A 27523-nucleotide genomic window follows, 5' to 3' on the forward strand; every position below is an offset into this window, starting at 1 on the left:
TTCACCCTGCATCTGGATCGCAGTAGGGCGATTTTATACTCCACTGTGCCGATCATCAGAAACTGCGGTAGAAAACAACAGAAAACAAACGAAATATCAAGACTTTTTTGTCGTCTACTCCCCGCTTGTGGTTACTATTGTCGTCGAAGACCCGGACCCAGGTTTTGGGATACTTATCCGAAATCCCCCAAAAAGTTTTAAAACTTCTCAAACGTCTTCGTGTTTTTTTTATAGTCGAGTCTGGAATTCGACAGTTTTATTAAACACGCTGTGTTCCAGGGAATAATTTAGTGAGCGATTTTTCTGTGATTTTTTTTTTTGCTCCCTGACTTTTTGGAGTGAATGAAGTGCCTGTTTTTTGCCGAAGGAAAGCAACGCGTCTCCATGAGGAACGTCGGCTTCACTTCCATTTAGATTCCAACATTTTTGGACGCATTTTTTACGTTTTGCTCTCAGCGAATTGATCATTTGATTTAGTTTTTTTTGTTTGAAGTAGATACAAAATGAAGACGCTGCTGCTGTTGCTGTGTGTGTTTAACACGCTGGTCGTGTTTTGTATGTCGGCCACGGCGGAGCAAAAGTCGAAAAACTGCAACGATGTTCGAGATGCTTACAGTTCCAAAGGCTTCAACATCAACGATGTTCCCAACAAAGGAGTGAACGGTAAATTTGAAATCTTTCACTTTCCTTAGCAGTGATCTAAACATTTTAATTTAAAGGAATGGTTGTAAACATAGGGCCCGGGGCCCGGCCTTGGCCCCAAAAATCTTGTGGTGGGCCAGTGGGTGAATTAAAATGAGCAAAGATAGATTAACAAGGTAAGATCTTCTGTATTTCTTTCAGGCTTCAAAAATGATTTTATTCTAGTGCATTTATGAAAGAGCTCATCATTCATTCAAAAAATTTCAACATATTGTAATCCTTCATAGAGCCAGTGATTGATGCTAATAAAAAAATAAAAAACTTGATCCATAAAGACCTTCTGTCCACTTATGTGTAAATCACATGTTTGGTAACTATTAGGTATTAGATAATTATTATTATTTACACAAAATGTGCCCAACAGTACATACACATACAGGCCACAATACTAACATGGAATGCCCTACATGACCCAAAATTGATGTCAACATACTATGGGGTTGCCAGTCAATTATAAATATTTGTGTGTGTCTGTGTATATATATGTATGTCTGTATATATGTATATATATAATCATTGTATTTTTAAATGCAATTTTTATAAATTTTGTAATGAATACATTTGATAAGGAAAATATATAAAATTAATCAAAACAGAAATACAATGATTATGGCCCCCATTAACACTCTAAACTTAATTAATTGATTTCTGGTAATGCTTATCCTCACGAGGATCACAGGGGGGCTGGACTCTATCCTTGCTAGCTATTGGCAGTAGGCGGTGCACAGCCTGAACTGGTTGCCAGCCAGTCTCAGGGCACAAGGAGACAAACACCGAATTATTCTCACACTCATACCTGGGGACAACTTGAAATGGTCAACCAGGCTACCGCGTATGGTTTTGGGATGTGGGAGGAAACCCTCTGGTACCCAGGGAAAACCCACAGAAAACATGCAAACTCCACAGAGAAAGACCAAAGCCCAGGATTGAACCCTTGATCTCATAACTACAGAAGCAGATTTGCCAACCACTTGACCAGTGTGCCGCCCCACTTGAAAGTTGGTTTATTTTTTTTATTTCATACTATTTAACTTACGGACAAGAATAACTATCAAACATCAAAACGTATTGGACTTTTATCACAATCAATGGTGTCCAATGAGTTGAATGAGTGTCCTATAAAGGGTTCATCTTAAGAAAAGAGACCCAGCTAATTTAAGCTCCGTAGGTCAATTTTGAGACATTCTGTACAGGTTGGCAGGTGGCTGGCAACACTTCATTGCTGCAACCAGTAATAGACCATTCATTTAGGAAATACTTGAAAGCAATTCATAACAATGGAAAGGTATAATCAACTCACAAGCTGTGCTTCTCACTGAAAAAATCCAGTCTGTGTTTATTTTCAAGCTTCCTTGTAAAACTCCCAAGTCGGCAGGTAGTGAGGACAGGTTTTCCGGACTGTCAGTGTTGGTTAAAGAGTGTTTTCAAAGTAGTATGGTGTGTTGGTGTATATTATCTACAATGGGATGCTGATCAATAATATATTGCTAAAGTGAAAGCACAGCCTTGTGCAAAGTTTGATAAACAGCCTTTCCATATACTTGTCAAATTTGACAACAGACATTGCCTCTCAGGAACTTCAGATAGCTTGGTTATCACTTTAGGCAAACAATTTAAGCCTGGTAAGAACAAATCCCCTCGGCATAGGTAATTGTGAGTTAAACCGTAGTAATGGAAACAAATGGGGGTGACTTTTACAGTGAGGTCTAGGGTGGGGGAGCAAAGTTGGGGTTTGAAATTCCACTGTGCCCCGCATACTTCAAATCCCTCCCTTCTCTCATTTCCTTTTTATGGTCGTTAACTGAATATGCACACATACCCAGACTTGATTTCATTTCAGTCCAATTTGATTTCCAGTTTTGCAAATTCCTTGCTAAGAAAGTCACATCTGGGATGTTTGTCAACCAAAGAATAACAGTGTCATTCTGGTGTCAACAACTGATTTGCTAGTGTTTTTCTTTAACTGTATCATCTCTTGGCACTGAACAAAGGGCATCAACGTTTGTTGTACTTTGTACAATACCTACGAACAGTGTTATAAACATAAATTCCAAAGGAATATGTCCCCAACTGGCAATTTACTTTATTAGAAATGAGGTCATTATGAATGGTAAGAACTGCAGATTTGGGTCATTAGGATTAAAATTGGGTGTAACTGTCAAATAAGTGACTATGTTTGTGATGCTAAATTCCATTACATTTCTCAGCATTGGTCACTTTTAATTTTGTTTCATGGTGTTGGAAAGAAGAATCCTTACAAAGACAGATTTATTGCACAGGTTTGTGAGGCATGCACGTGTTTTTCCCTTGCAATAGATTTCTGTTGTGTGTATGTCTGGGCCAACAGTCTCAATGAGTTCCCTTTGTCATAGATGGTGACTGAGATCATTCATACATTCAAGTCTCAAGGTTCTTAGACGTTAGAGCGAGTTGGGAGTGGCCGCAAACTTCTTCAAAAGAACTACTCTTGAAATCTCTAATACAGTCAAACCTGGATAGATAGGACAATGGGGACAAAGATCATCCGCTTTTGACAATTGTCCATTACATTTGCTAAAGGTTCCAGTTAACAGTGCTGTATGTTAAGATCCCAACCATAGTTTAAACCGTTATTCTAGAATAACAGCTTCTATTTATTTGGAGAGACTACATGTTTGCCAGGTGCTTGATAAGTACTTCTTGAAATATTTACTGGCACGCCTACAGTGATTGTAAATCAAACCGCTGGAATATGACTCTTATAACAGACACAGAATTCAGAAACCTGCTTGTTACAACTATGGACATCTTGTGTTATTGTTGGCACGACACACCAGTGGGGATGTTTGTTACTGTTAATGTTACTTTAGGGGCTTTGTTGAGTCCTGACGAGGTACAATAAAGATGTTGTAATGCAGTAAAAGTGAAATGGAAACCCCGATTGCTTCAGTGGAGAGCAAATTAAGTGCTAGACAGTAACAGCAGGCTGAGATTTTGAATTCCTTGTTGATCACATGGAATCAGTGCCATTCCTCTTTCTCCATCCAACGCCGAATATCTTACCAACTACAGAATGTGGTTATTCATTTAAGCCACTTCTCTTGAATTCAAAGTAGGATGTTTGTAAGACTCGTGTCATAAATTTTAATCCTGTCAGGTTACTCATTAAAAGTGACAAAAGGATTACCTTTTCATTTGTCTTGTTTCTCTTAAGTATAAATTGTGGACGACCCTGAAACTGTAACTCATGGTACTAATGTGAGGACCCTTTGCTATGTGATGACCACGGTGGTTTCCTTAAAGCAATTTTTGCTGGTTTGAGCAATATGCTGCTATTTTTTCTTTGGAATCAACTAAAAAGGAAGAATGAAAACACTATTGTGTTGCCCCAAGGCTTTCATGTAATGTTTAAGTTACGGGGCAACAACAAAGGGAGAATCAGTCCTTACTGTTAATCAGCCCATTGCATAATGTCTGAAGTTTCTGTACATGGGCTTCAATGTCAAAACTCTGTAATGCAGATCCTCTAAATACCTGTGAAGGAACTTAGTGTACACAAAGCCTCCCACGACTTTTATTATCCAAAGGTCAGTATATTACTGGCCCACCTCTGAAGGACTGTGGCCTAGTATTTTAACTCCAGTGATAATTAACTATTAAACAACCAGATAAATGTTTTGTATGCTCTCAAGGTCAATCCCATTAACTCCAAAAGGCCCTCTGTGTTTTAAGTTGAACCACACTTCATGTTTAATCATGAGAAGTTGTAGGTAGTACACTTGGTTTTGCATTCATATCTAATGCCTTTTCTTATTTGTGTGGTTTGTTTAGGTTATGTAATTTACATGTTTTAAGTGTTGAGCGACCAAATTAACTTTTTTTCATTTATTTTGATTTTAAAGATTGCACATAATACAAACACTTGCCTTGTGTCAGCCTGCAAGGTGCCAAAGAGTGGCTAACTTTAAAATAAAAGTTGACCTTTTGAGATTTTTGTATAGGGTGTGACTCAAACTGTGACAAAGCACCCCAATAATGAATATAGAATCTCCATATCCTCCAGGTAGCACTGCCCTGAAAAGGTGTTGACAGACACATCATTAAAAAGATTGTGATTACTTGCTTGAGGGGCCCCCTCTGGACTGGTCTCCCATTCGCTACCAGTGATCATGGGATGAATCCTGCCGCGTTTGGCCCTTGAAATGTGACATCTCCCCTGTTACTGCTTGGTGAGCCCTAAGGATAATTACTAAGTTTAGATACCATGAGGCCAAGGTCTCACGAATCCAAGGTGCAGGGGGGAACCTGGCTTTGACTTCGGCCATCTAAAAGGAGGGTGGGAGTCCTGCTACACGTGCCTGTCAGCTCCACTCTGTCTCTCCCCTCTTATCAGCTTCCTGTGAACACAGCAGGGCAGCTCAGACATCAGTGGCTCTCCGGATGCTAGCAAGTACTTATCACTAACCCAGAACAATACAGCAAATCAGTATCCAGGAAAAGTCTTCCCTTGAATTTGTTTGAAAATGCCAACATTTATGTGTCATTGTTATTCCAGGTTTTGAAAAGACATCATTTAAGTTTCCCTTCTCAAACTCATTGACTATGCTCTGTGTGGAGTCTCGGTTCAAGAGCAGTTTATCCACTAGAGGCCTGCCATTCCATCCCTGCATCTTTTGCTGTAGCCAATACCTCTACAAATGGCCAAGTGAGCAAGAGATCAGTGGGGGGTTGATGCTGCGTGTGGGAACAATTGAGCACCCCCTTATATTCTAGTCTGCCTACCCCCCACCCCATCACATTCCACACCGGACCACCAAGACCCACACTCTGGGAACCCCAGAGCTGGGAGCACTCGATAACAAAGCGTTCCGGAGGAATTGACCAAGGCATGTGGAGAAAAAGAGTGGGGTATTTGACTGACAGGAAAAAGTTTGGAGCAGGGGAAGTTGATCTTAGTGTCCTTGAGACGCGGGAATACGGGCAGCAGACAAAAAGCACATATGCACATACCATAATGTCCCGAGTGTAATATGCCCCTGTGTATAGTACACTCACCCTAAAAGCAACCCTCGGAAAAAATATTTTAATCCCTTGTACCCATGTATTATATATATTTGGAAAACTTGGATTTTATGTGAGTAATGAACAATTACCAATCTCCTGAAGGCAACACCCAACTGACAATAGAAAGAGATGGACAGTTTCAGATGTTAAACTAAAAGTAATGGCTTAATTGTTGTGGTAGTTTCAGGGGCTGAAGTGAGGTTGAATATCTTATGTCTACATAAATTTTGGTCTATATTTATCTCCTTTTTTCCCCACGTTACTCCACAAGTTTTTAAGTTAAGTCAACCTACTTAAAGATTCAAAATAGCAAATAATCTCATATCACTCTTTGACTTACGTTCCAGTCCGATTTTTCTCAAGATGTGTTTTGCCGATGCCGAACCGATGCTCATATTTTTAAACCAGTAAAATGCAAACTGTAATGTAACCAGTAATTGATAAATTACTTTGTTTGTATTAAATTGAAAAAATGCTTTGTTTATGATATCACACAATAATCTGTTACTGTCATTAGTTGCTAAAGAGATGTTGCTTTGTGGTTTGACTTACGGCAGTTGAAAAGCACCATGATACAGAAAAAAACATGCGACTGCTAGATCGGATCCGGCCTTGTGACCAAAAACAATACTCCAAAAATATTCATACACAAGTTAATTAAAAACAAATTGTTGACTAATTTAGTTTATAACGATTTTAATAATCGATTTCAATCAATTAAAGCGATTAGTTGTTTAGCCGTAGTTTTTACTGCGCTTCTTGTTACTATTTTGCTACTATTGGGCCTACTGTATACCCTTTTTTTTACAACTTGCTCAGGCTTTTAATATCAGTTGTTGAGTTGAGTGAATGGAATGTCAAGCTGTAATATTATTCAGGTCAGAGTTAGTTGCTGAGAATGAGACTGATGGTGGGCAGATATGGTGTCCTTGAGGTTTTGTTTTCTCCCGTACTTTATGAATTGCTGGAAAATGAAGCTCTGAAACCTCATTGCCAGGACTTTAAGGTCGTGTTCCTTGCAGTCCTAAAAACCTCTCTTGCACCCCCATTTGTAGTTGTGAACCCCGCCCCCCATTTCAGACTAATGGGTACATTTTTGCATTCACTGCTAAATACTCAGTAAATGATGAATATATCTCAAAGTCTAAATGTTATCCTTGATATTCAAGTTTTTTTTAAGACTCTTGCTCCTGTTAGGTGTTCACCATCTATTTGACTTGTTGTTCATGAAGCCCTTTCCCAAATAAAATGCTTGGAATAGAAATAGATCTTGTCTATTGGTGGTTTATGTGCATATCCCTTGTGTGGATCCCTTCACTAGTAGTGATGTTCTGCCAACACTTAAGACTCTATGGTCGGATATGAAATTGTGGGCTAGAGTGAGAACATATTGGTTAGACAATTCCCTCACGTTTGTCATGTCATTGGTGTAAACTGTATGAGAAAGAACAGACGATAAAAAGTTAAATTAGTTTTAATCAAAGCAGCTCTTGCATTGTTGCAGTGTTAGGGATTTGTGCATTTGGTGGAGGTCCATATAAATTGAAAGAAAAGGAGAGTGGAGCCAAGTTCTTGCTTGGGTGTTTGGGTTGAAATCTAGTGCTGGTTCTGAGCCAGACAAGCTGTAATCCTTGCTAATTACTCCCAAGTCCTACAAAAAAAATCACTCGCTGATGAGACCGTTGCTCACTCTTAGCTCATGTTTGATAACTGAAATTTAAGTAGGTTTCCGAGTATTCCGCTCATTCTTCTGTGTAGATGAATTTCAATATACAATTCTAACATTTAAGGAAAGAACAGGAGGTTTTCATTCATTTTAAATTGTCCAAAAAGCAACCGCCCAAAAAACCTGAGGCGGGTTCTTGGCTGCTTAACATTTGTGAATTTGACTCATGATGTGATGCCATGTTTAGAGCAAAACTGAAAAGTAAAACATGATGGAAACAATGGCAGGCTTCCTGCTGGCTTGAGGCAAAAGAAGCGCACACATGAAAGATTTTTGTGTTTAACGATGGCTCTGAGGTTGCAAATCATTCGGTCAGTGCATTTTTGGTGTGATATGTGTTGGCAGACAAATGTGTTTAGTGGGAGCTCTAGTTGTCCCGCCAGGACTTGAATTATTATCAACAAGCTCAGATGCAAATAGACATTCACAAAATTCCGAAAATGCTGTACCATTCTTGACTAAAGTCCATAACACCCCTGTTTTGTTAGGGTTAGACTTTCTACTTTCTTTGACTGTCACTTCAACTGGTGTCCAGTGTCGTAAAACCCAACAGGTATATTAGAATCTTTGTTGCCTCTTTGTATTACCGAGCGTACAGAAACCTAATCTTTTACCTGACCTCATTTTGCCTGGAGCATTTTGCTTGGCCATGTTCTGCTTTAACATCTGGTGTATAGCAGTATACAATAGTAAATATATTCCACACATGAGATTTGAAGTATTTTGTATTACGCCTTTTCTAAAAGTTATGTTCTAACAATTTAGAAGATTCTGATTCTATAGTACATGCCCATCGTGCACATCGTTCTTGCATGGCCTAAATGGAGTGATTGTGATGTCACCTTGATTTTCTTGATTGCAAAATACCAAGGTGAATCTTTATCTAACAAGGGTTCCATTGTACAGAATTCTGACTCGTGCATGCTTTTTTTTTGCACATATGCCATAAGCATGGTGATAGCCTGACGGTGGATATTGTAGAACAAACATGAAAGATCTTGGGCACCACCTGTTCTTTTCCTCTTCTCTCTTCATTTGCGTAAATCAAGCAAGCTATGCTACAACTTGTTCTCCATTTGTGTACTAAATAGATCCCGGTCTCTGCAAATCTCTCACTTAAACCCTATCGCTCTTCCAATGCTTCTATTCTGTCTAACAAACACAGAAGCATGAACTGGATAAATGGCAAGATGGAATATGCTGCAAATGCAGTTGATCATACATGAATGCCTGGATCTTCTAAGAAATGAACTAAAACTGTAAAGATAAAGACATTTTGATCCAAGGAATCATTTCCCTGTTGATTGTGCTTGCTCGCAGGTAACTGTTAAGTTTGACAAATTACTTAATAGACATATAAATCATTCTTGGACATATAAACTATTGCTTAATCAATTTTCTAAAAATTGCGTGCACCAGCAACTGCATTAATCATTCATGTTTTTGCAGAGCCGTGTATACAAGTCTCAGATGTTGTACTTATTGCCCAAAGGACAGAAAGTACAGTTTGTTGGGCAATGTTGTCTTACGCTTGGAACTCATTGATTCTTTTTTTCTGTGTGGGGGGCATTTATCATGTAATCGGTTTAAGGGATGACCTGTAAATCTTTATCTTTCACTAATCATTAATGCATTCGTCTGTTTAGCACTGTCTCTTCTTAAAATTCTACTTGCAAAAAAATTCAGTTTGAAACCTAAGAATCATATCTATCATATCCACTCAAATATAGTATGAGTAAGAATAACATGAAATTGTCAATCCTTTCAAGTTACAGACAATTCTACACTAATTAGCTACATTACTAATCATTAATTAACGCATTTGTCTGTTTAGCACTGTCTCTTCTTAAAATTCTACTTGCAAAAAAATTCAGTTTGAAACCTAAGAATCATATCTATCATATCCACTCAAATATAGTATGAGTAAGAATAACATGGAATTGTCAATCCTTTCAAGTTACAGACAATTCTACACTGAGGAGCTACATTTGTCTCATGCTGTTTGCACATAGAGGTCAGACATCGTCTAAAGAATATTTCAATAGTCAACTGTGGGGCGTTTTGAGAGTGGCAACAGAACAGTGGTAGACCTTTTTTTTCTTACTGATTTGTAAATGCTCTCAGGCAAATGTGGGAGCAAGTTGAAACCCTGACAAAGCAGTGACCTGGGAAGTGGTGCAGGCAGGGAGCTTTTGTCCCCAGAGACAAAGCTGGAGATGCCGGCTCAGGACAGGAGAGGGAAATGGAATGAGAGGCTGCTGTGATGTTGTGGAATCTCCCCAGGCGCTTCTGGGTAAATGTTCATGGATGACAGCATTTTGGAACACTCACAAGTGGAGAATTTTAATTGGCCAGAGGCCCCAACTGGTTTAGTAATCGGTAATGGACTCTGGTAACAACTTAAGAATGTGCATTTATTTGGGTGAAAGAAAAAATGTAAATAAATAAAATTGATATTTTCAGAGAATGTTTTAGTAAAATGATTCACAGATTGAATCATGAAAAAATTGGCACTTCAATGTTTTCAAAAGCAGTTGTTTAAAAAGTGGTAATCCTCAATTTATATTGGCGCTTCCCCAAACCATGTCTTTGGCTCCAAATTTAAATCTATTCTATCCAGACATGTCTACTTAGAGTAAATGCACAACTTCCTGCTTTTTCTTTTGTTCATCTGGTATGTTTCTTTACAGAGCTTTTCCGTCGACACTTATTTCTATTTGGAGTCAAACTATGTTTGTACCTGTCTGCAAAATATCTAAGCCACAATTTGCAGTGTCTCTCAAACACTTATAAATGAAGTTCAGATTTAATTGTCAATGTGTGAGAGGACAGAGATAAAGTTGTTCACTTAAAGGTTCCCACTTTGTTTCATTGTTGACACGCTCTGACTAATAATGAATAAAGTCATGGGACAGCTGTAAGGGCAAAAGCCACGTCTTCAGCACGTCTTTGGAATTTCTTGCTCATACAAGTCATCCAGATGATTTAATGTCAGATAAGATATTTTATACTTTAGAATTAAATAAACTACCGTGAGCCAACTATTACAATAGCAGATCTCCAGTATATATTAGTCAGTACTTGTCGCTTGAATCACTTAACAGAAAGTAAAATATGGGACAAATATTGACCAGAAAAACTAATTAAGACAGATTGTGGGGCACAGTTCCAGCATAGTCTTGCGCTTCTGGACCTCTTAAGGGAGTTGGACTGAAACTCATTATTGGTTTTGGCATTTGGCTATAAACTTTTCATCACATTATCTTTTTAAGTGGATAATGTGTTGACATAGTAGGTGGAAACATTGCCTTGCTCTCATTATCTTCATATGCTCAGCCCTGCGTCTAATAAAGCTTATAAAATGTAATCTCCTTTTTGGTTATTCACCCTTTATTCTTATTGTACCCATTTATGATCTAGTATATGGATGTTGTAAGATAAAAGCCATCTAGGTAAGGGTGTTGCCTGTGGTGTACTTTGGCTTTAGAGCTCGGAGGGAAATAGGTTTTCTCACAAATACTGCAAAATTTCGAAATTAGAATGTTAGTTTTATCCACCAAATCTAAAAATAATTACAACCGTGGACCGTCTTAATTTAAAAAGTGAAAGGTAAAGTTGTCTTTAGGACAGCCCTGACATTGAAGAGCTTGGAAAATCTGACTTGGAAGTGTGCACAAAAGACACATCACTTTTCTTTAACTTTGGCACGGTGCCCTCGAGCAAGAGTACGTGATTTTACCGAGTGGCTACTTGATGTGAATATGTGGGTGTCTGTAAATTCTCTCCCCCTGCAACAACACTAATAGTCAACCAACTTAGTGAAGGTTTTGCTGTACTGAAAAATATTATATGATACTCCTGCTAATAGTAACACTACAGCTGAACTTTATGGCATGAAATGATGGTCTGAGCTCATGCTTTTGAGGTTTCTGCTGACGCCACTTAATGCTTCGACTTATGGAAGTTTTGTTTTTATGTCTCTAAGTGCCACTGTGGTGGAGATCCCCGTACTAAACTGGGCCCTCTAAACAACTATATATTTTTTTTCCTCATTAAAGGTTTGAGTTTAATTTCATTATTACACATCCATTATAGCTTTTCTAAAATTACCCTTAGAACGTTGTTAAGTAAACCCTTGAAATAGTTGCTTTTTGTCGGCTGGATAATAATTGGTCATAAATCAGTGACTAAAAGCCAAATGTTGATATTCTATGGGTACTATGAATAATGGAAATAAACCAAGATATTGATTCAGTTTAGGTTATTGCTACCTTAAGTAATTTTGTTGCATAAACTGATGAAGCTTGCTCACAAGGAAAAGCAAAATGTCTTCTAAAGACATCCAGAAAAGTTGACTTACTGGATTATGCACGCAAAAGAGGAAGGAATTTTCTTAGTTTCTACACCCAATAAACAAACCTTTGGCTTCTTTCTTTAAACTCACAAATGGTTCAAATCACACGCGTTTGAATTCCAGCTTCAAACTTTTAGAAGCACCACGGTAGCTGAAAAGCCTCCAGGATCTTGACCAGAAATTGAGTCTGGACAATACGGACATCTCGCTAGATTGCAGTACGATACCCGAAATACTATTGTTTTCAGTGTTCTTTTTTTTCAAAGAGCCACAACTATAACTGCAAAAAAAGTATAGCGATTTTAATAATTTATTTTCCCTGGTATGTTTATAAATATTGGATTTTGCATTTGGAATGTTGTACTATTAAACTGACCACAGTCTGCGAATGTCATCAGGGTGTCAGTATGTAACATTTGTTTTTTAAAAATGTTCTGAAAACTGGCACTACTGAACATATTGGCAATGGACAAACACTGGTAATCAGGGTGGCAGTATGTAACATTTGTTTTTTTAAAAATGTTCTGAAAACTGGCATTACTGAACATATTGGCAATGGACAAACACTGGTAATCAAGAGGGCAGAGGTGAGTGAATTTGTGTGCACTAATGTAAAATTCAATGATGTCAATGAAGTCTGGGACGTTTGAAAACCGAGGTTCCACTGTATAAATATGTTACCAGTTGGACCTAGCTGTAGATGTGGTGCTAGTGTGAAAAGTCCATATAGTAGAAATTTTAATTATCAAAATTGAGATCTGGAATGTTTATATCGAGAGTTTGATGTGAACAAGATTGCAGACCTCCACTTCAATATCTGGGGATTATTTACTAAGCAGCAAAGTGCAAACAAGAAGGGAATGTTACGTCTGTAAGGCGTGCAAATTTACAACAATGCTGATACAGTCTGATCTGTTCTTTGCATGTTCAGGGAAGCAGGGTCTTATGTTTGTCTTTGTTTTTGCATGTCATGATAGTTTCTTTACAATGTGTGCGTGTTTGGTGCTGTCTTTCATTCGTCCTTTTGTGGACAGAGAAAATGAAAATGAATAACGGTACGCTGCAGCATGCCATAATGGTTTTACATTGCAAAATAGACATCTCAAGTTTAATCAGTATGTACATAATCTCTGGCCAAAGTTCAGTTCATTATTTACAAATGTTGTTGACTGTGTGGAAGCCCTGACAACCGCGGGGTTCCAATTACAATAGAAGCAAGCAAACAGTCGTGCAATGTGCACTTATCCCATGGTTTCCTTTACAGCTCTGCTAATAGATTTGAGCAATGTCTTGAGTTCAAGAAAGTACAGAAATAATCCCCATGGGTCTTTCATGACTTCAGATAGAGAGAATTGACCACTTGGCCTTTCTATTTATACTTTTTGCTTGTGTCTGCGACTTTTACGACTCTTAATTGCCAGAATGTCTGGGTGGATGTGTGTTAGTGGCATTATTATTGGATGACTGAGGTTTAGGCTCTATGTTACTATGTGTGGTGGATGTACCGGCTGGTAGACAAGGGGGTGGTCAGAGGACAGGACCTCTCTCAGAGGAGTGGCTGTTAACCCTTGACCTCACTGGTTAAGCCTAGAGGGTGATGGTGGCCGAGGCGGAGGGCATGCAAGCGCTGGGTGGGGGCTGCATCCTGATGTCTGTCTGGTTCGGGAGCACATGATGGCAGGCAAGGAGGGCGGCAAGGTGTCTAATCTGTTTTTTGTCCGTGAGGCGTTTTCACCTCCCCCGCCATCATTCTCCTGGGAAAAGCATTTGGGGCAGAACAATGTCAAAGGGAAGTGTCTTATTTTATGAGCCATTTAAAGGGAATGGTGGTCACCCCACAAAGGGAAGCCAGAAAAGTGGTGGAGTGCTGATGAATGCCATGGTGCGCAGTCACGATTGTTTACAAGGTGCTGTTCTCTTGTTTTGAGCACCATAAATGGCTATTTTCCTCTTCAGAATGACATCCCAACAAGGTTTAGCCTCTGTGTCTTGTTTCATCTTTGAGAGGCCCCTTAAAGGAAGATTCAGTCCACCCAACACACACACAAAGACTATTCATGTCAAGGAATGTGCAGGAAAATGATTGGCAAAGATCGCTGTAAATAAGTAACTCTGATAGTCAAGCCTGTTGTTGACTTCAACTGGTACTCGGTGTCTTGTACCTCAATTTTCTTTTTTTGTGTTAAGACAAGGACTAACTTTCACACTATATCCCCGAGCTAAGAACGTTGAGTTTTTTTAGATGTGAATCTGTGAGTTAACAATGCAACACTTGTACAGACATTCCTGTGAAATATCGACGATCTCACTTTATTTGTGTACTTTGGTAACTAGGGCTATTTTCCATGTGGATATAGCCCTTCTGAGTGCTGGGCGGTGTGGCCGCTGCTGAAGGGTGGGGGGCGAATTGGATGTCTGTTAGACCTAAAAGTTGAGAGTGTGTGTAGCCCTTGGTTCCAGTGCCTCCAATCATGCCTGTACAAAGAGCCATGTGTTGAGCAGTGATGTGATGTGTTAATATATTTAAGTTGGGGCTGCTCACATGCACGTGTACACGAGCAGAGCCTGGTTGGATGGTCAACGGTTAGAGACAAATGGAGGAGTAGAGACTTGTACTGTATAGACAGAGAAAAGCAGTTCATGGTGCCAGAGTGTATCATTCTGTTCTAAACATTTGATTCATGACTATGAATCACTTCTGGAAGTGTTTTTCATTTGAACCAATTTGTATGGTGCCCCTAGTGTTTAGACTGAGAACTTGGCTGCATAACCTTAAAAAAACTTTGCATGCACCCCGACTTGGGGAAAACTAAACACACCACCATACAAGGCCTGAAAGGACCCATGTTTATTGAAAAGGAAACATTAACACAGTTGCAAACACAAAATACTGTGGTACCTCTACTTACAAAGTCGAGTGATTCCAGAAGTGATAACTTTAATTTTTTCGTAAGTAGAGACAGATTTTACAGTTAATAGCCCTATTTCGCTCCAATACTACCAATGAAACTCTTTAAAAATTATCAGAGTATACCAATTTTGTATGAGAAACCCCCAAAAACTTAAAATGCTTTCGTATCCTGAGTCAAAAATTTTCCATTGAGGCATTTCGGGACATTAATATTTTGTATGTACAGATGTGCGTAAGTAAAGATATCAGTGTACTGTTTTTGAATTTTTTTTTTGTCATTTCAGTGCATCTGTAATGTGAGTGGAAAGTTGTTGCTTCCAATTATTTTGTGTGGCTACAGCTGTTTTATTTTGCGGCATTTTATGTTTTTGTCTTTTCATCATGTGGTTGCAGCATTTAGTTATTCGCAGCACATTTGCCCAAAATAGTGGAAAAGAATTCAATGAAAATACTAACTAATCCTCGCACATTAGGCTTTTCCCCACAGTATTCCCTTCAACTTTGATTTGCATCCTTTTTAAAACAGCTCATAAATGCTTGTACAAACTGAGATCATAAAATGTTGAATGCACTCCTTTCTTAAGTGTGTTTACTTATTACTTTGCATTTCTCTCAAAACTATATGAAGCAATCACTCCTTTTTTGTCACTTAACATCCATCATTTACATGTTCTGTTTTCTCTTTTCCAGGAGAATCGCTGAGAGTATGTCTGCAAGGTTTCTCCTGCTGCACTGTGGAAATGGAAGAGAAGCTGTGCCAGCAAAGTCGTTACGATATCAAAGCCCCTGTCTCCAAACTTAGCACCAGTCTGCAGTCCACCTTTAGACAGAGGCATGAGCACTTTGACAGTAAGCAAACAAACTAACACAAATACCAGCTATTTTGTCATAAAGTTTCGTCATACTAGCAGCGTTTAGCACACACAATTTTTGACAGACAATCCCACCTGCCATTACATTGCCCGAAGCGGAGACAGTCGGTCTGTATCCACTGGCCGGTCCACCTGTCTCTCAACATCTCAGTGTCCTCTCTCGCCCCCTCTACTGGTTTTCCTTCTCTAGAAAGACCCGCACACTCGCGGACGGACCACACACATCTTCAGATTTGTGCTTCCTTTTCCTCAGTGTATGCTCACATGTGCGTACGCCAGTAAATAGTGGGATCAGATTTCACTTATGTATGGCGGAAGCACATGGGAACACGCAACAGAGCGGAATCACAGAGGAAGTGGCACAACTTTTGACTCCTCCGACCTATCACTTCTGCCGTTTTCATGGATTTATTCCTTGAAAAAAGGGGAAGGAAGAAAAGGTCATGTTGAGATGTTGGGTTAGTTTGTGCATGTGTGACACCTTTCTTGTACGTGCGCGCCTGTGCATATGTGAGTCGCAGACCTTTACATGTTGTGGGTCTAAAAAAGAGAGTCAAGGATTGTCAGTAACAGGGTGAGTGTGTATTGCAGCCAGATGTGAACTGGAATGTGACGCGTCGGAATGCAGTGGCAGCTCACACTGTCCCGCCCCTCGCTTTCTCCTTTTCCTGCCCCTTTGTCCCATCTCATGCCTCTCTTGACATTCCCTGTCATCCCACTCAGACCTTTCTTTTCTCTCTAAGTATTAGTATTTTTCATTCTTCCTTGAATTTTCAGGGTTTTTTTTGTGCACACGCAGGTCCATGTTAGTGTCTTGTGTCAATAGATATCCTCCAATCATTCTAGAGCACAGGTGTGAGAGCACTCGAGGCTTTAACGTAAAATAAAAGTTAGAATAATAAAATAAACATTCCCCATTCGTCTTGTTTTTCCTAGACAAAAATGCACTGACTGAAAATGTAGGAACATATAAAGTACATGCTACTGCAAATGTTTTTAGCAGTCGTGTTAAACACTAAAATACCATGCTTGAAATATGTCTATATATGGTAATCATTACATCATTGTGGAATACTGCAAGTTATACGATCCGTTTTTCAAGTCATGTAGTTATCTTGGAGGGGTCACCGCCAGCCCAGAGCTGAGAGTGAAATTGTAACCTGCTTTTCATTCACCTTTTGTGCCCCCTATGACTGCAGGAAGCTTGCGGGCGGCTCAATTCAAACTGTTAGATGTGGGATCTCTTTACAAAGGCCTGCTGCGTTTTTTTCCACTTGCTCCATTTGACACCTCTAACTGCTTATGTTGACATGTTCATGTTGCCATCCCATTATTTACTTGTTACACACCACGACACTCAGGAGCTGACTCATAAAGTGCTTCTTCCAGTATTAGTTCTTTGTCAGAAATATTAACTCATTGGCTGCCATTTTCAACAGTATTAGTCTAATACATTTTGACCAGGACAGGCTGGCAGCGAATCTTTGCCGCCATCCCTCCTAATCAAAATGGGCTGGACATCTAGCGCTGTCCATGGCAGACAATGAGTTAGTTGGCCAAAGTGTTCTGTTGGAAAATTTGGCAAATTAATTACCTAAACCTTGTTACAGCCTGGTAAGTTTGTAAAAGAGTAATACAGTGGTACCTCTGATTTTGTAAATTGGAATTTTTGTCGGTCATTGAAATAGCATAATTCGTTCTACGTTAGACAAGCTCCAGCACCCCGGCGATCCTCGTGAGGCTAAGTGGCATCATGAATGAATGAATGAAAATGGAGTACCATTAGAGGGCGTCCGTGTACCACACTTGAAACACTACTGGATTAGACATCTTTTGCCATCAGTGGTGTAGTAAATGAGTAGTAACTGCTTTGCATAAATGCATAAACACAGTTCAGCCAAAAATAACGATAAAAAAACGCACATGACTACATGCATATACAGACTTCCAAACTCAGGAAGTGGAGTATGTGATTAGACACGCTCTCACCCTGGGCCTGGAGCAAGAAGTCATGGCCAATTAGGAGGCAGAAATAGTTCTACCCGCTTTGCCACGATCTCGGCCTGTCTGTCGGCCTTAATACGCTGACCCTGTCCAGCAGTGCAGGCTTACATGTGGAATTCAAAAACGTGGATTAAGGCTTCTCATAAGAGACACCCGTCCCCAGAAATCCAGCAGCAGGAGTGGCCAAATCGCATCCCATGAGAAAAGAGTGAGGAGCAAGAACTAATTGGCACAAATAGGGGTGCAATTACTAGTTGGGTTGGGATTGGGAGGAGCAGTGTTTAAAGTAAAATAGGTGGGGGTGTACTTTGGAGGAAGTTGGAGGGTGGAGTGGGAGGAATTCTGCTTCCTTGATGCTGTAACAAATTAAAATCATTACTTATAATTTAGGGCTCTAAGAACCATGTGTAATGGAATTGTCAAAATAGGCTAGATTTGGACATTTGCTTTCTACATTTTTCAACTTTTAAGTTGCTACTTCAAGGTTATGAATGGCAATGTGAAATCGTGAAATGAATAAAATATATAGTATAATAAAATTATATTTAAAAAATATAGAACTGAAACTGTGTTGTTTAAAAAAATAAAACAGCAAAAACAATTTAAGCCTAATTTAATGCCTTTATTTACTGACTCTTAAAAACATTTTTTACATGCTTGAATTTTTTTTTATTTAAATCTTGCACATTTCAAATATTGCAAAGTAGGAAATATAAACTGTAATATAAACCGAGCTAAAACAAAGGATTTCTGGGGGGAAATCTTTATATAAATAAGGCTAAACTATAATAAAAAATGCCGATTTATTCCTGTGCTACATCTCATCATCATTATGCCTGTTATTTGTTTGTACTCTTTGGCGCGCACAGCTGCTTCTCTTTCTCCTTTTTCATGTCCATCAATTCTTTTTTTACTGACTTGAAACTTGTTGGTACTATAACATTCCGTGGTTGGGGGTCAATCTTTATTAATGAAGAGTAGCACTTGGTTTCTTGTCATCTACTATGTGTGCGTGTGCGTGTGATTTGGGGGCTGCGGTGTTTCCGGTATCCTTGGCAACACAGCAGGGATTTGGAGTTAAAAAAGCCCTCAACTTAACCCACCCCATGCTGCCCTCACTCACCCCCCATCCCCATTTTTTTCTTTTTAGTGTGTCAGTCTGGAGTGGAAGTGACAGCATTACGAGGGGACCGCGTGTGTGTGCGTGAGTGTAATTGTGTGATTGTGTGTGTGTCTGTGTGTGTGCGTGTGATTGTGTGTGCGTGTGTGTGTGATTGTGTGTGCGTGTGTGTGTGTGTGATTGTGTGCGTGTGTGATTGTGTGCGTGATTGTGTGTGCGTGTGTGATTGTGTGCGTGATTGTGTGTGCGTGTGTGATAGTGTGTGATTGCGTGTGTGTGTGATTGTGTGTGCGTGTTATTGTGTGTGTGTGTGATTGTGTGCGCGTGTGATTGTGTGTGTGTGATTGTGTGCGTGTGTTATTGTGTGTGTGATTGTGTGTGTGTGTGATTGTGTGCGTGTGTGATTGTGTGGGATTGTGTGTGTGTGATTGTGTGTCTGATTGTGTGTGTGTGGGATTGTGTGTGTGCGTGTGATTGTGTGTGTGCGTGTGATTGTGTGTGCGCGTGTGATTGTGTGTGTATGCGTGTGATTGTGTGTGTGTGTGTGTGTGCGCGTGTGATTGTGTGTGTGTGTGCGTGTGATTGTGTGTGTGCATGTGATTGTGTGTGCGCGTGTGATTGTGTGTGTGTGCGTGTGATTGTGTGTGTGTGCGTGTGATTGTGTGTGTGTGTGTGTGCGCGTGATTGTGTGTGTGTGTGTGTGCGTGCACGTGCTTGCCGGTGGCAGGGAACGTTTAGTGTCTCCTCCTGTGAGAGCATGGGAACTTTACATTTCAAAGGCAGGCATTGGACACCCAGAGAAACTCCAGCGGGACAGAAGTTTTGTCTGCACGCCGCGGCAAGAGTGATAGAAAAGAGATGAGTGAAAGGGGGCTGAGCGCGTACGCCTGCATGCATGCACGACTGAAGGCGACGCATTTTTCAGTGACTCTGGAATTCTCATTTTGTTCAGATTAAGAGAGTCGGGGGTAAGGGGGACTGGATTATTGGGGGGGGGGGGGGGGGGGGGTGATGGACATTCCTTAGGATGAAGTAGGTCATTGTTCCCTGTCTACTGAAGGGAGATCTCTGAAGAAACTGATGAAGTGAAAGCAGTACGGCGAGGGAGATGCTGGGATGGGTGAAGGCGCACAGGTCCATATATGGGAGGGGAAACAGTTCTTATTATTCAGTAATCCTATTGAAAAAATCCCTCTGAAGGACAGTCTAAGAGAAGCCAGGAGAAAGAAAATCAGTGGAATGTAACAACAGAGAAAATGCCATTGATGGTCAGTTTGATGTGAGGAGATGTCCCAGTTGACTGGCCTGTGTGCATTACTTAGCAAAACATTTTCCAACACCGCGCCTTTTACAAGTTTTTGATCCTTTGTGTTAAGGCCAGCCTAAAATGAACTATTCGCAACATTCTTTTACTTTCTCTCCTTTGCTTGTTTGAAAAAAAATGCACCTATTACACTTAGAGTATCTGGCTATCTGGGTAGCACTATAAGGTACAACATTAAAACTAAGCGGAAGAAAAAAGAAGGAATGTACTTAAGGCTGAGTTAAATTAGAAGTTGTTCCTAAATATTTAAAAAGAAAGAGTTCTTAAACATTAAGTTTGAATCTTTTGTAATTTTAGATGAATGGAACTGAATTGCATTTGATTAAATGCCCTCTAAAATGATTTAGAACAATTAATTCAGCCAATCTTTTGCTTACCACTAGAGGGACCCAGTGTATTACATTATTTTCAATTTCTAGTATCTGCTTAAGCTCAAGGTATATATTTTATCAGAATGTCTGTTTCTCTAAATTCTTAATGACATGGCCCGAAAGTTGTTTCATCAATATGCCTCTCTTTATCTTCTCCAACCTTCCACAGAGTTTTTCCAGGAACTTTTGAAAAATGCAGAAGTCTCGCTACACAGCATGTTTGTGCGAACCTACGGGATGATGTATGTGGAAAACGCCGAGCTCTTCAAGAACTTCTTCGAGTCCCTGACACGGTACTACGTGTCAGGCAGCGCGGCTGTCAACTTGGAGTCCATGTTGTCAGACTTTTGGGCTGACCTCTTGGAGAGGATGTTCCGGCTTGTCAACGTACAGTATGAATTCAGTGACGCCTACATGGAGTGCGTGAGCCGCCACACAGAACAGCTGCAGCCTTTCGGTGACGTGCCTCGCAAGCTCCGCATCCAGTTGACGCGCGCTTTTGTCGCAGCGCGTACATTTGTGCGTGGCTTAAACCTCATGCCAGAGGTGGTCAACAAAGTCTCTACGGTAAGAGTCGAAGCAATGCACGTTTGACAGCAATAAACTTTTTCTCATGTGTAGCATGCACCTATCAAAAGTATGTTTACATACCATTAAACTAATTATACGATTCCCCATGTTGTGCAACAATAGCAAAAATATTTTTTTAAATGTACCGTATTTTCACGACCATACGGCGCATCGTATTTTTAGCCGCAGTGTCAATAACGAGTGCTATTTCTGTATTTTACACACACAAAGGACGCACCGTTTTTATAGACGCAGCCAGGCATGGCAAAACATACACCAGCTTTAACATACACGCTACACCCACACGCTAAAAACACATTTTTTAAAAGGCAACGGAAGCAAAACTGAGTTCGTTTATACTTTATTTATCCATTTTACAATGTACTCACGTCATCATCTCCCACAAATCCAGCAAAGTTGCTTCGTAAAGCTGTGTTGATGCCGATCGCCAGGCCACAATCCATTCGCAAATAGTAGCTAGCTAGTAGCTAGCGTCCATGCTTCGTAAAGCTGTGTTGATGCCGATCGCCAGGCCACAATCCATTGGGTGTATTGACAAAGGAACTACATATCCCAGCAGTCACTGCGCAGTACTTTTTCTACGGGAAAATAGTAGAGTCGGGGGCTGCTTGGCGTAGTTGTGAGAGTTGTAGAGGATGGTGTACCCTATCGACTGATTTATTTTATTTTATCGTGATAACAATTTTAGTATTGGTCCATATGTAAAGCGCACTGGATTAAAAGGCGCCCTGTCTATTTTGGAGAAAATTTAAGACTTTTATGTGCGCCTTATAGTCGTGAAAATACGGTACATATGTAACATAGGACATTTCAAAAGTTAGCGGAATGAAAGTACACCTTTTCACAATCCGTACTTTGCGGCAAACATTTATAAATACACACGTAGGCAAAAACACACACTCTGAAGAAACCACAGTAATTGATGAGAAGATTACACGGTTTTGTAAAAAAAAAATGTTGTGTAAAAGAGTCTGAAAGTACAGTACATTATTCATTGAATGTTTGTCTTCCAACTGAACTGCAGGTCAGCGCGTCTCCCAGCTGTGTGCGAGCGGCCATGAAAATGTTGTATTGTCCCTACTGCTCGGGCCAAGTAGCGCTGAAGCCCTGCCAAAATTACTGTCTCAATGTAATGCGGGGATGTTTGGCCAACCAGGCAGACCTTGACGCTGAATGGAACAACTTTCTTGGTAAGTGGCGATACTACCTGCAGCTTCACTCTCTTGCTCCTTTCGTTTATAGACTGCTACGTGTTGTCAGATTTCTGAATTTCACAATACTTTGCATGTCTCGCCGAATTAACTCAATTATATAAAGGCACATTTCTAAGGTTTCCTGTCTAAATTGCATAAGTCGTTCTTAAAAATGGCACACACTTTTTAAAATAGCATCAGGTGTTTTTTGGGAAATGAGGAACTTTTACTTAACTAGTTGTAAAATCATTTAGTGAATAAAACCTTTTTTTAACACTTATTTTACTAACTCGGCTCTTTGTGGAGCGACAACGCAAGCTGCAGCAACTCCTGTGATTTTGACCTTGCTTCCCCCTATTGGAAATTATTTGCATAACCAATTATTGCGGCCGAGACGTTTTTTCTTAACTTGGCAGTTTTCCCTTTTGTCTATTTTAGATGCCATGCTTGGTTTGGCTGAGAGACTCGAGGGTCCTTTTAATTTTGAGTCTGTCATGGATCCCATTGATGTGAAGATTTCCGAGGCCATCATGAACATGCAAGAGAACAGCATGCAAGTCTCGCAGAAAGTCAGTATTTTCCCATGTTTTTGACAGACACAAGAAATACAGATTCCTTCCTAATCAACCATTTTCCTTCGCTGACAGGTATTCCATGGATGCGGCCAGCCTAAACCAAGCATGGCATTCCGTTCCAAACGTTCCGCCAAGGAGACAGCCTTCACTGGACGCTTCCGCCCTTACAGCCCTGACGCAAGACCTACCACTGCTGCGGGAACGAGCTTAGATAGACTGGTAAGGTGTGAGTGGACAGAAGGAGAACTTGGTGTAGTTTTGTGAGGCTGTCCTTGATTTGTTTACTTTTTGCAATAGACGAACGATGTAAAGAAGAAGTTGAAACATGCCAAGAAGTTCTGGTCAACTTTGCCAGACACAGTTTGTGCTGGTGAGAGAATTGCACCTGGTGATGATTGCTGGAATGGAACAGCCAAAAGCAGGTACAGGATTTGATTAAAACGGGCCTGATGGTTAAAACTAGAAAGAAAGAAGATGTTACCCATTTTGTGTGGTTCTTGAATGCTACTCGTCAATCAGCATTACTTAGCTAGGAGGAAAATGACCAATTGTATTAAGATACCATTCCAGTGCCTTAAAGGCCTGGCGGGCCGCTAGGCTTTTATTCCCCAACCCTCGACTTGCTAAGAAATGATATCAACTATACATATTTACGTGTTTGTAGTACGTAAAATACACCTCCACTTGTGGGGTTTTGAATAAAGTAGTTTTTATTTTGTCATTTTTAGGTAGTTAAAATAACGTCCCCATGTTGTTACTGCTATGTGGGTTTCAGGAAATGTGCATATTTAGGGCATTGCAATATTGGTCCTTTCTAAAATGGAAAACCGACTGATTTAAAGTTGTAACAGTAGGTCAGATACCAGTGACACTACTGGGCTTCGGCTCGTGGCGACAACAATTTGTGTTTTAAACTTGCCTATAACAAAAACTTCATAAATCAATCTTAAGGAGTTTCTGCCTATAATTCAGACATTCAGAACTCACTTGTTCTCTTCTTGCACCCATGCGTTCAACTCTAGTTTTTGTAAACAAATTTTATGTACTTTCATGTACCTTTAACAAATTCAATTACATTTCACTCTAAAATAATATATTTCAAAGTTTTGACAACTTTTTTGCTGAAACGTTTCAAATATTTGAATGGATGACATTCTTTTTTTAAATAAAATTACATGAATAAAAGATGACGTTAAGCGTTGTAATTCTGATAACTATAACGTTATGCCCTTACTACTTACTAATGTTATTGACTTTATCACTTAGGTATGAGGCTGTTGTCATTGGCAACGGCTTGGCTAATCAGGGGTCCAACCCCGATGTGGATGTGGACATTACAAAGCCAGACACTGTGATTCGAAGCCAGATTGCAGTTTTGAAGGAAATGACAAGTTGGCTCAAAGCTGCGTACAGCGGCAATGATATTTCCATTGATAACGGTGAGAATGATCAGCTTTTTTTTGTAATCTTTTATGATGTCCACTGGCAAATATTTGACTCGCTTTGTCTCTGTGTTCTTAGACGAGGAAGCCAGCGGAGGAGAGGAGAGCGGCAGCGGCTGCGATTCTCCGTCCTGCGACACGGATCGAGACATCTACTTTTCCACTCCACCCATTCCGGTGGATCCTCGGGTTAATCTGGTCCATGGTGAAGCATCGGCCGGCGTCACTTTGCGGGGAAGCGTGGCACTATTGTTCTGCGGGCTGGCCCTGCTTGCTGCCCACTTGAGATAAAAGTATTTGGGCCGTGAGACGACGAGAATGACTGAGAATGACGGAGCGAAGGGGAAAACTGTCAGAAAGACTTTTAAACAAGGCTTCCTTCAGGACCTCGGACAGTCCAAAATTTGGGGGAGGGGGGAGTCTCTTTTAACATTACACTTTTAATTATTTGCATGTTTTGAGGGCAACTGTGTCCTTCAATCGGATTATCATCCCATGAAAGTCACCTTGACTTTGTTAAGGCTACGCTAAGGTTCTGTCTGCAGCTTCAGGAAAACTATTTTGTCTTATTTCGGCAATTTCATTTCATACTTCGATGTGTGCCTTCTTCAATGTAAAAATAACACATGGTACCTATTGGTGTCCTTCCATCATACAGAGATCAGAGAGTAATGTAGATTTTAGTAGTTGTATTTGAACAGTGAAATTGAGTGTTCATTTATGAACGTCAATTACCTCTCTGTGTGCAAACTGTGAATCTCTTCGCTTTTATGCTTTTTTTTTCCTACAACAGCCAGTATGAAATTCTGGGAATGGAGCATTTCACGTGTGCACTCTCTTTTTGGTTTTCCTTGGAAAGATAGAATATCTTGTTAGCACTGCAGCATTACTTTGTAAACACAAATAGAAAAGTTACCAGGGTGAGGAGAATAAACAGGGACGGAATCATTCTTTTCAAGAGTTTTGAAGGCTCCCTTTGGTTGCAAATGTGCATATAACAGCCTAACTTTTTGGTTTCTCTACTGAGTAGTTCAGTAGTAAGGTCATACCTCATTCACGCTATTTTAGTGCAATCTAGTGATAATGGAGTTGAAAGTGTTTGTTGGAGAGCAGCAGCAGGACCCTCCTAGTGTTACCCCTTAAAAAGGCAAAGCAAGTACCCCCCTATTAACCCCCCCCCCCTTTTTTTTTGTACTGTAAGCTTAGTTCAAGACTGAAGATCTGACTTTGTACAGTCTAAAGTTTGAAAAAGATCACATTCAACTTAGAAAACCAAAAGAGAGTGCTTCAGTCAAAGGAAATCAAGGACAGGTTGTTTTACTACAGGGTTTTTAAATAATGTTGAAGAGGTGCTGTATTTGTATAGCTATTTTTGGTATGAAGATATATATTAGGTACTACAATGGGGTTTAAATGCTAGTTTTAGGCAGTTGAACTGGCTGGTGTGCTTTGTGGCTGCACCTCCCACATATGGCCTTTTTCAGTATAATTGGAATCCTTTTTAATCTACTGTTCATGTTCCTTTAGTCACATCATTTCAAATCGTGGTTAAAATGTTGACATTTTGTCACAAGTTCAACCAAACTAATGCAATTTATGGCACAGCTTTTCTGATCATCTTCATACATAATTGGAAACTTGTAAAGAAAGAATGTATAGATTTAATTGAATTCTGTTGTGGAAATTCAATCAACGCTGTTTTTTTCCTAAAAAGACGATTAGATTTGTTTTTCTTGAGATTTTTTTTCCTTCTATTTCATCTACAAGATTGTGGTCAAATAGCCTTTGTACATGAAATCATTCTTAATACTGGCCAAGACTCTGAATTTTCAGTTTTCTTTGTCATGTAAAAGTCAGTCTTTGATTCACACTTTAGGGTTTAAGTATGCAATCCTACCATTTTTAAGTGGCTTTCCCCATATATCTTAATGGACCTTCAACATCTGGCAACAAAATACTGTGCTGTACATCACCATTGTGTCTGTTTTTTTGGCTCTAAAATTGACAGGTTGATTGTAAGTTCACATGAAAATGTCTTCAAAACTAGTCTACAGTCCTGTCAAATAGACTGCGAATAAGTCACTGAGACATTGCTGTTGAAAATCACACATGGAAGGAATCCCTATGCAATCCATTTAAAAACCGTGAAGCCTTAATTTAAAATAGTGCGCTGCAACTGGATTTGGCAATACTGTACTTCAATATGGCTGACATATGAACATAGTAGTATATCTCTTAACATTTTTCCAAGTGCTTATGGAAGTCATCATGACTTGCAGAAGGGTTACATTGAGCGAAGAATCCCCCCCATCCCCCAAAAAGAAAAACTTTCAGAGTAAATGTTTTGGGAAATGGTGTATGTCTGTGCTTGCGGGCCGGAGCAGCATTTTCCAGATGGCAGGAGTCGGTCCCACTGCAGTATGTTGTGTTTTTTAACCACAGATCAACTTCAGTCTAGTGACTAAGTTGAGTTGGACAGGTGTTGGTAGTCTTTAGAATGTCTATGGTCCACAAGGAAACTGAATGGACTGAATCATCTCTGAGGAGGGACTGTGTGGATGACTGAAAAGAATAAGAGAAGTGTAAATAAAGAGCAGCCGTTTTAGATGTCTCTAAAAGAGGCCATAACAGTACAACAGATTTTTACATGTCAGAGTATCTCCTAAATGTTATGGAAACAAGATGAGATAGATGTTGAATTGTAAGAAAAATGTATTTTAAACAACATTTCTTAGTCTTGTTGAAATAAAGACTGCCAATATTTAAATGATGATACGTCTCTTCTTTTGTCATCTGCACACTTTTTATTCAGTTTGTATTCGACAGATAACATTTCAGATAACAGTAACATTGTGAAAGAAAGAATATATGACAGGTTTTAAATTGTCAGGGCATATTGTACGAGTGGTAATTATTTGCTGTAGATATCCTGCTTTTACCACCACACAAAATGAAACAAATTTCATTCTCTTATTGTAAAAAAAAACCTAACTACAATCAAATGTCATTGCTAAAATACAGTTACGTCTAGCCTGCTAAATGTGATTTATAGTCAGAAATTTAATAGGGAGTCTTCGTTTACACATTGTAATTTATGTACAATTTTGCGCAATGAGCGCGTTGAATGTTTCATGTATAAGGTGCGCGCACAATAGACAACATATATGTGACTAGATATTTTGGTGCGCTCAGTGAGCCAACGGAATATAGTCACCATTTTGCGTCGGGATCATTTGAGAGGATTCTGTACTTTGAAATAGAAACTAATTGCTTAAGTGTTTTGTATTTTATAAAT

At 39.7% G+C, this 27523-nt stretch overlaps 1 protein-coding gene across 1 annotated transcript; it reads left to right on the top strand.

Moving 5' to 3' along the window:
- On the top strand, window positions 1-26998 carry LOC144082781 (glypican-4-like). Its single transcript, XM_077610179.1, has 9 exons — window positions 1-663; window positions 15427-15585; window positions 20597-20994; window positions 22043-22208; window positions 22650-22780; window positions 22859-23005; window positions 23084-23208; window positions 24053-24225; window positions 24308-26998. The coding sequence occupies exons 1-9, from the start codon at window positions 504-506 to the stop codon at window positions 24517-24519; spliced, it is 1671 nt and encodes a 556-aa protein (XP_077466305.1). The 5' UTR covers window positions 1-503; the 3' UTR covers window positions 24520-26998.
- Window positions 26999-27523: the final 525 nt, after the last annotated feature.

Source organism: Stigmatopora argus, chromosome 9 (genome assembly GCF_051989625.1).
Source record: "Stigmatopora argus isolate UIUO_Sarg chromosome 9, RoL_Sarg_1.0, whole genome shotgun sequence".
Classification (NCBI taxonomy): Eukaryota; Metazoa; Chordata; class Actinopteri; order Syngnathiformes; family Syngnathidae; genus Stigmatopora; species Stigmatopora argus.